Source organism: Bidens hawaiensis, unplaced genomic scaffold, assembly GCF_021521415.1.
Source record: "Bidens hawaiensis isolate Kalapana, Puna unplaced genomic scaffold, B.hawaiensis_p1.1 tig00019661_1, whole genome shotgun sequence".
In the NCBI taxonomy this organism is placed as follows: Eukaryota; Viridiplantae; Streptophyta; class Magnoliopsida; order Asterales; family Asteraceae; genus Bidens; species Bidens hawaiensis.
The window spans coordinates 450,328-460,051 of NW_027492983.1; the positions used below are offsets into that span (position 1 = coordinate 450,328).

At 35.4% G+C, this 9,724-nt stretch overlaps 1 protein-coding gene across 1 annotated transcript; it reads left to right on the forward strand.

Moving 5' to 3' along the window:
* Window positions 1-1,937: 1,937 nt before the first annotated feature.
* LOC143558856 (uncharacterized) lies at window positions 1,938-7,741 on the forward strand. The gene is made up of 6 exons (XM_077047611.1): window positions 1,938-2,054; window positions 2,127-2,180; window positions 6,314-6,387; window positions 7,243-7,360; window positions 7,448-7,506; window positions 7,602-7,741. Exons 1-6 carry the CDS (start codon window positions 1,941-1,943, stop codon window positions 7,678-7,680), a joined length of 498 nt encoding a protein of 165 aa, XP_076903726.1. The 5' UTR covers window positions 1,938-1,940; the 3' UTR covers window positions 7,681-7,741.
* Window positions 7,742-9,724: the final 1,983 nt, after the last annotated feature.

The window sequence follows — 9,724 nt, forward strand, 5'->3', positions numbered from 1 at the left end:
GTATGGTTTCTAAACTTGGTGGGCATCCGTCAGCACTTATACGTTTAAGCTCTTTTCTACATGGCAAAGACATGCGCGAGTGGATGAGTATCTTGGATAGGCTAGAAGCTATCCCAGCTGATGAAATTGTGAAAAGTTCAAATTACGTACTGATGGAGTAGCTACATATATCTCTGATAGGTTACTTACATGATCGAGCTGAAGGGTGCTAAATTAGGCAGATGCTGTCGTTTTTTTCAATGTGGGTGTATGCGTTAGTTGTGTTTTGGGAACATATTGTGGTGTTTTGGGATGGACTAATCAATCAGGCCAATTATATTCTTCAAAATGCTCACGTCGTGGTCTAATCAAAAATAAAAATAAATCAATGTCTTGTTCACAAGTTAGGGGTAAGTACAATGTTGAAGCACGAGAAGTACAACTAATTCCTAATATTATGAAGTTCTTATCAATGGTCAGCATAAAGTACAACTAATTCCTAATATTATGAAGTTCTTATCACACCAGCAATTTTGTATATTTGAATTAAATAAATCACTTGACAAGTTGTAAAAAATTAACAAGAAACAAATCACATCCGGGGTTCAAGTATGTAACTAGCAACAATCTTATATCATTTAACAAATTAATTATTAACTAACGAATTTGATTAGCTGACTAGTCAAATCTTAGGCATCAACAAATGTAAACGCACGACACTGGTAACCAAAGGTTCTTTGCTAGTGTGACTCAATTAAGGACAAACGTATGCTTTATCACACTCAAGCATCCAGGGTATGATCCGAGGAGACTGACTCATCTTCATCAATAAACCTTCAATTCTGATTATAAACATTATTAGGAATGATCTCTAAGTGATTGGAAGGGTTAGAAATCGTCTTTTTGCTAATGGAAATGGCTGTAGAGCGTGATAAATAAATAGGGCGCGTAAATGGAAGTTATAAACAAAACCTTAATTTTCCAGTCTTCAGAGATCTTCGCGTATCGCGCTGGCTTCTCCATGGGTCCATCGTGTATCGCGATGGACCATTTCGCGTAGCGCAACAGGTCTCTTCATCGGCAATTTTTACATCTTGCATCGTTTTGCGTGCCGATCATCCCGGGGCTTCATTTTGTGCTCGTACAAGTCCAAATTAGCTCCATTAACACGTTGTGACCTGTAACACGATAAACACAAATGAAGTACCATAGTTCGTACAATAACCGACTAAAACTATACAATTAACACACTAACACATGAACATAATACCCGACCATCAGAAAACGGGGGGCGATAACAACCGATACCGGAAGGATTCATGGTTTTAAAATATTGTACAAAAGGTATAACATACAGGTATAAAAATAAAGAAAAGACTTGATAGAATGTTTGTTAATTCTTAAATGAGACTTAAGGTGATGTTTATAGTTAGAAAAACTGAACAACTACTTTTTTTTAAAATGCTGAAAAGAGTCGTTTAACCCGTCTCTTCCCGCTCAGTGTTCCCTCTCCCACCCCATGGCACTTGTTACCTCCTTCACAAAAAAATGTGCCCACGGGGCACCCCCTCTTGATCCCGTAACACATGACCTCATGCTGGTTTGGTTACACCGATTCTAAGATTCGAGCAAGAGTCTCTTCTATAAATTGTGCATCGCTCATTCGTATTTATTGAATCATTAGGTTCTTCATCACAACGAGAAGCGTGAGTCAACACACACACTCGTTCTCTCTATCTCAGCCGGGGTCCTACCTTCTACATTGGCGTAACCAGATTATAAATGCACCCTCGTCAACTCGACTTAATTCAAGCTTTTAACAAACCGATCGCAACCACACAATAACGCACCCGCATCTCCTTTTTGAAAACTTACACTCTAACCCCCTCTACTTTCAAAACCTACAACTCCACCACCAATAACTTCTACTTCCAGTCGATCCAACCACTTTCGTTTGCAAAATGTGGAAGCAAGCAAAATCCATATTCGCAGCAGCAGAATCAGAAGACGATGAAGAGCTACAAGAGAATCTGTTATACGAAACCGATGATCTCTGTAATTTATCGTCCACACAGGTACGGCACCATAATAATCTGTAATTAACCCTAATTGATTACACAACGTCAATGCTTATTGATTTGATTCAGAGATTATACGCCTTCGGTGCCTGTTCGTTAGCTGGACTCGTCTGTATGCTCCTGGTATTACATTTCGTTTTCACTATAATATTATTATTATTATTGTTGTTGTTGTTGTTGGATCACTGATAGATTTTAGGGCCTTTTGTTCTCTAATCATATGTGTTACGGTACCGCGACTAAATCCATAATATTAATATGTAAACGCTCAAAACAGTATTGGCACTCGTATAGCTTATGTTATAAAAAAATTAACATCCAAAACATGAATAGCGCGTTCATTGGGTTTCGGTTAGGTTCGTTACGGTACCGCAACTAGATCCGGAAAAATGGAAAATTAAACTGTGAACGCTCAAAAAAAGTATAGGCACTCGTATAGCTTATGCTAAAATAATAATAATAATAACATCCAAAACATGAATAGAGCATTCAGTGGGTTTCGGTTAGGTTCGTTACAGTACCGCAACTAGATCCGGAAAATTAATCTGTAAACGCTCAAAACAGTATTGGCACTCGTATAGCTAATGCTATAAAAAACCAACATCTAAAACATGAATAGCGCATTCAGCGGGTTTCGGTTAGGTTCGTTACGGTACAGCAACTAGATCTGGAAAATTAATCTGTAAACGCTCAAACAGTATTGGTACTCGTATAGCTTGTGCTAAAAAAAATTAATATATTTAAAAAAGCAAATAGTACTATCAAACGCAAAAGTAAAAGTAAAGGTCCAAAACAGTATCGGTACTCGTACAGGTTATGATGCAAAAAAAAAACAGATTTGAAAAAAAGATTAACTGATGATGTGGCATTAAAAGGGGGTTGCAACAACATCAGTTAATCGTTTTTTTTAACTTTAATATTACTGTTAGATTATTGATAGATTTTAGGGCATTTTGTTGCTTTGGTAATTCAATTTGGTATGAATATTAAAATACATAAAAATGATTAAATACTGATCACAAATCATATTCATTACGGTACCGCAACTAAATCCAGATTATTAATATGTAGATGCTCAAAACAGTATTGGCACTCGTACAGCTTGTGCTATTAATATCTTTAAAAAAGCAAATACGGTAAAGTAAACATCCCAAACGGTATCGGCACTCGTACATGTTATGATACAAAAAAATTAAAAATAAACATTTTTTTAAAATTAACTGATGATGTGGCATTTCTATGGGCTGCCTTGTGGCCCAGTAGGATATTTGCACTATCACCGACAATGGTTGTTAGTGTGTAGTATAATTTAGCTTTAATTCTGTATGAGATTCTAAATAAACCAAATGATAAAGTATTGATTACAAATCAAATTAGGGTTGGGGTTATATAAACTGTACTTGGAGAACATAAAAGGTATCATTCCTCACACTTATGTTCTGCAAGTATCAGAAACTATTTAGAAACTGTGGATTTGAAATCTGGCAATCAATGTCTGTGTTCATCGATGCTTGCAACTAGGGCTGTAACCGAACTGAATTGAACACTGCGTTGTTCATGTTCGTTCGTTATGCTTTTATTGGACAAGTGAATGGTACACCAACACCTAACCAAGTGAAATTTCGTGTTCGTTCCCTGAGGAAATGAACTTGTTCGTGAACAGTTCATAAAAACAAACGAATGAATACAAATGAACACCAACAATGTTTTATATGATTTGGCTAACTGAGAATGGTCAGTGTGTCAACGGTTCAGTCCAGCTAGCAAGTTTGTGTTGGTTAATTTTAACATTCATATTCATGTCTTAATTTACATATAAATTAGTCACATAATACTCAAGTATATTTTCGTTTTATAGTTGATAATTTTTCTTAAATCTACATGATAAGATTAGAAAATTCATTAAAAAAATATTAAAAACCTATAATGAACAAACAAAGAAACATCAACAAACGTAAACGACACATTATCGAATGTTCACGAATGCAATTGAACAAACATGGCCCCTATTTGTGTTCATTCATTTAGTTAATTGAATGAAATTCCTTGTTCATGGTTGTTCATTTATTAAATGAATTAACATAAATGAACTTCCTGCAGAACAGTTCGCTGTTCGGTTCTTTTGCAGCCATACTTGCAACCGAATTTTAATTGCATATGGATAACATCATATCACTTTTAAGTTGCAACATCATGCAGTCGACGATTGTTTTTGCCGTACCAATTATATAGGGGAGATTGCAATTGAGAACCACTTTGAGTTTTAAGAACTCGAAAGAACTCAACGTAACAATTTTTTTACACATACGTAATATATGTGGGTAAGTTTGATGTATTGTTACTTTTTGCATCTAGTTGGCAGTTGGAAGGTGCGTATCAGTTTGTTAGTTCAGTAGCATTTAAGCTATCTTTTGGACCTGCGTTTCCAATTTGATGCTCTGAAATTAGAAGAAATTAAATACGTGTACAGTTTAACTGAACATGCATCGGTTTAAATTTGAATTATTCGATTATGCAAATTGATGGTCATAAATTGAATTTAAGACCCCACCTAAGGACATATTTTGCATTTTTTTCACTCTGCACGGAGCTTAACATGTGTTTTAAGCATTAACTACTGATTTAGGGATCTTGTTTATCAGGTAAAAAGCATCAAGAGTTTGAACTTTCAAGTCATTAAATATCGAAAAGAATATGCGGTGACATTGTGTCAATCTTGTCGGGTTGAATATTTGAACCTGAACACGACCCATATATTTATCTGTGCCGGACAGACTTAAGTTCGTGTAAATTAAACTAAAATTGTTTAACCCATTTATGTGAATGAGCCAAACGGATTGGTGGGTTGTAAATGGGTTGATGGGTGGTAATCAAGTTGTAAAGGGGTTGACTGTTGACAGTTTGTAATAAATGTGTGAAACGGGTCGTAAAGTAAACGGGTTAAACATATCAACTTGAACACGGCATGCTTATTAAACATGTTAGACATGACAACTAAAAACGTGATTGTTATCATATTCGTGTTGTATTTCAAGTCGTGCCATGAATTGGTACCCGTAGAAAGTGTAACTTTTAAAAAGTTGCCAAACATGTTAAAGAAATTTGAACAGCATGCCTTAGCATGGGCGGGCTTTTATCCATTCCTAGTCACGATTGCTCATTGCTCAATACTCTGCATACATGTCTACGGCGGTCAGTACAATGATCTTGCTTTCTTACATCTTGGTTGAGCTTTCGTGATCTGCGCCGTCATAGTCCAATGAAGAGGTCCAAGGGCTCCATGACTACTGGATGCCATGGGCCTTAGTTGCAATTTGCTGTTGATGGGGATATATTAGTGTTCGCTTGCGACTAGCTTAGCGTATATGGACACGATAAAGAACAGCTTCTTCAGTCGACCTGTCAAACCAGTTTCAGTATCGATTAAGGGAGTTGTTCTTTATTGCATCCATATACGCAAGGGTAGTCACGGCGAACACTAATATAATCCCCACCAACAGCAAATTGTGACTAAGGTCCATGGCATCAGGTAGCCCTTGGACCTTTTCATTGGACTATGACTGCAAAGATCACAAATCCGAGCGCAACTGAAATGTAAGAAAGCAAGATCAGCGTACCGACTGCTGTAGACATGTATGTAGAGTATTGAGCAATCATGACTAGAAGTAGATAAAAGCCCGCCCATGCTAAGGCATGCTGTTCAAATTGCTTTAACATGTTTGGCAAATTTTCAAGACAAAGTCACATTTTTCTAGAGGTATCTATTCATGACACGTTTGAAATACAACACAAATATGATAACAAAGATTAACGTCTGTAAATGCTCAAAACAATATCGGCACTCGCAAAACTTATGCTAACAAAGATTAACATCTTAAAAAAACAATATGGTAAACACAAAAGTAATAGTAAACGTCCAAACAGTATCAGCTCTCGTATAGGTTATGATACAAAAAAGATAATAAAAATTAACTGATGGCGTGCCATTACCAGGTGTTGCGCAATAGGATCTTTGCGCTATAAGCAACAATGGTTTTTACTATATAGTTTAGCTTTAATTCTGCATGAAATTCTACATAAACCAAATGATTAAGTATTTATCACAAATTAGGGTTAGGGCTATATAAACTGTACTTGGAGAACATAAAAGGTATAATTCCTCACGCTTTTTATCAGCAAGTATCAGAAACTATGGCTTTGTAACATCATATCACTTTTAAGTTTTAACATCATTTTTATGAATGGTTGTTTTGCAGTCAACGATTGTGTTTGCCATACCAATTAAGTTTGCTATATTGTTTACCTTTGGCAACTTGTTGGCAGTTGGAAGGTGTGTTTTAGTTTGTTAATCCAGTAGCATTTAAGATATATTTTGGGCTTGCATTTCTAGTTTGATGTTCTGAAATTGGAAGAAATAAAGTACGAGTACAGTTTTAATTTAGTGAACACACATCGGTTTTCATTACATGTTTTCTTGTATTTATTTATATTAGTATTATTATACATTTATTCCACCCCCCCCCCCCCGGTGCGGCAGTCCCTCTTATCAAAACTGTGTTTTTTACTCTAAACGAGGCTTAACATGTGTTTTTAAGTTTTAACTGCTTACTTAAGGATGGTTGATCAGGTAAAAGGCATCAAGAAGGGTGTCAATCGTGTCGGGTTGAATATTTTAACCTGAACACAGCCTGTACATTTATTTGTGCCGGACAGACTTAAGTTTGTGTAACTTAAATAGGAATTGTTTAACCCATTTATCTTAATGAGCTAAACAGATTGGTGGGTTGTAAGATGGGTGGTAATTAAGCTGTGAACGGGTTGGCGGGTTATGATAAATGTGTTAAACAGGCCATAAAGTAAACGGGTTAAACATGTCAACCCAAACACAGCCTGTTATATTAAACAAGGCAAACACATCACCCGAACAGGTCTCTTTTAATTAAACGGGTTAAACAGATCAATCTGAACACGACATGTATATTAAGCGTGTTTGACATGACAACCGAATACGTGATTGTTGTCATATTCGTGTAGTATACTAGTATTTCAATTCGTGTCAGGAATTGCTACCCCTATAAAATGTGACTGCCTTAAAAATTGCCAAAAAAGGAAATGAGGTCATCCAAAAAAGTAATCTTTTCTATATTTTGATTTTCCTTACTTTTTTCTTTTTGTTGTTGCACAGCACAACTTTCCTCATGGGACCTACACGACAGCTACGGATGATGTTTGACCCGGTTCGTTTATATGCCACATGTATTTATATTGGGTTCGTTTTTCTAGCCCTCATTTGTGCTCTTTGGGTAAGAAACACCAGCCTTTTCATTATTAGCAGTCAATCGGTTAGATTATGAACTTATGATATAACCTTTTCTTGCATTCGATTGCAGATTCACAGCAAGTTGTTAACCATTATCGCGATACTATGTGAGATAGTTGCACTTATCTGGTAAGCTTGTCAACTTCAATGCAAGATCTTCACCTGAATGACATAAATGTTGATTCTTTAGTATAAAAATGTAACATGTCTAGAATCTATTTCAGGTACAGTTTAAGCTACATACCTTTTGCTCGCGCGCTCGTGTCAAAAGTGACTATCCGTTTATTTGATACTGAGATATAGTTAGGGGATTCAAAAAGACTCGGTGAGTCACGATTTCTGGTTTTCAACTATCTTTTTTCGAAAGTTTGATGCTGTTAGCTACCCAGTTTGTAAGTGTGACGCCATAATCGCTTTTCATTCATTTTTTTGTAATCTTTTTGGTGTTGAGCTTGATGATAAGTTTCACTTTGGTGGCGTCTGGATGTGCATTTTTTGAAAAGATGTGAGTTTTATTTATTTATAAACACGTAACGAGTTATGAATGGGTTCCATATACAATTTAGGTATATTTTTGTCGTTTGAATTTAAGATAGTCAATCAATCAGATAATCAACGTCAGAATCTAGATTTTTTAGAACGGCTAAGTGTTTGCCCATTATGAGATTTGAACCCGTAACTTGACAAGTACAAACCCTTAGGCATACCAAATTAGACTTTTGTATGTTTTGACTGAAAAATGTTGGGTGTGATGGTGAGATGTCTATTTCCATGTTTTGGAAAAAGTGAAAGTGGATCCCTATTCTAGAATGAAAGGTGGGTAAGTTGTTCGGTTGTCATGAATAGTTCAGATTTACAAGAATTAAAAATTCTTTAACAGGAAACCGAACGAATGTCCGTCAAATTGAAGCAAGTTTGTCTGGTTAAGATATGAACGTCTGCCTTAATTGAAGCAAGTTTGCTGGGTTAAGATATAAACGGCTTGATTCATGGTTTGTTAGGTTTAAGGTTTGGTCCAGTCTGAAACTTGAAATCGGCTATGTGAACCAACCCGGCTGTATGGCCTTTTATTATTTATATATATATTTTCACATGTAGTTATATCACTATATGTGTATATTATAGCCATAAACCATCTTTATCATTTTTAAACTTTTAATACGTTAATAATGATGAAAAAATAGAGTCCAGCCGACCAACCAAACCTGACCAGTTTGATTTTGTCGTTTTCTAAAACCATAGTTAGCGATTGCGCTAAAAATTTTTGCCTGGCCGATTCGGACTGTAAGCACCCTAATTTTAACAATAACTATCAACTCTCAACAGCTAATATGTACAAGTTTCTTTAATTAATAATAAAGAGAAAGAAAAGGTGATGTGATTTTTGCTAAGTGGCATAATTTTTTTAGCTAAAAGCACTAGATTGCCTTTACACATGGCTATAAATGGATTTGCAAATAATTTTGGTGTTTGATTTGGTGTATGATTTGAACCAACTGTGGTTAGACCATTCAGAATATTATTATTTTTAGTTAAAAGCACTAGAGTGGATGGTTTAGGCCTCTAAACATGGCTAAAAATGGGTTTGTGACAAGTTTTGGTGTTTGATTTGAACCAAGTAGTCACCAACTAGGTGTGATTAGAACATCCATCACTTTATAATTTTATATAGTTAGAATAAATGGTTATTTAAATGATTGGTTAAAACATGTATTTGTATATTTTTTCTTTTTAAACTACTACATATAATTTGATAACGCAAGACCTTACTCTCACCCTTGGAAAGACAAATATAGCATCATGATAGTGCTATACCAAAGACCCTTGGGTAAGATGTATTATGTATATGTATTTATAGAAAGTGATTAACACCAAATCGTGCATTTGTAGTTAATTAAGATGGCAATAATAAACAATTAATGCAATACAGAATCCAAATTGGTCTTGTGGACTGAATATTACTTTTTTTCCCCTTTTGTTTGATTTATTTAATGTTAATTTGTCTAATAGAATATGATTAGGAGTACCGTTTAATAATTATTATTTGCTAATGATTCATAGCTCAAATTGTTGAGGAGAGGCATCCAAAAATTTCAGTTTAAAAATAGGATTATAGGAGGTCTTGAGTTTAACTTTCACATAATTTAAAGTTTGAGGTTGGGCTGGAGTGTTTTCTCACTTATGATGGGTTTTGTTCTGAGAGTGATCTCCGATACTTGGGGAATGAGGATTATGGGTGAGCGAATTCGATATTGGTACCGATACCGATTTCGTACAGTCGATACTGAATCGGCACCAAAGTTTTGAGTTTCGGTATCAGTACGGTACAGGTATTTCCTGAATTTTA

What these genes read in the sequence shown, in the direction of transcription:
- LOC143558856 (XM_077047611.1), top strand. Translation starts at nt 1,941, where the DNA reads ATGTGGAAGCAAGCAAAATCCATATTCGCAGCAGCAGAATCAGAAGAC. An exon ending in AACTTGTTGGCAGTTGGAAG is followed by an intron (nt 6,388 to 7,242) that starts GTGTGTTTTAGT and finishes GTTGTTGCACAG; the next exon opens with CACAACTTTCCTCATGGGAC. An exon ending in CCCTCATTTGTGCTCTTTGG is followed by an intron (nt 7,361 to 7,447) that starts GTAAGAAACACC and finishes ATTCGATTGCAG; the next exon opens with ATTCACAGCAAGTTGTTAAC.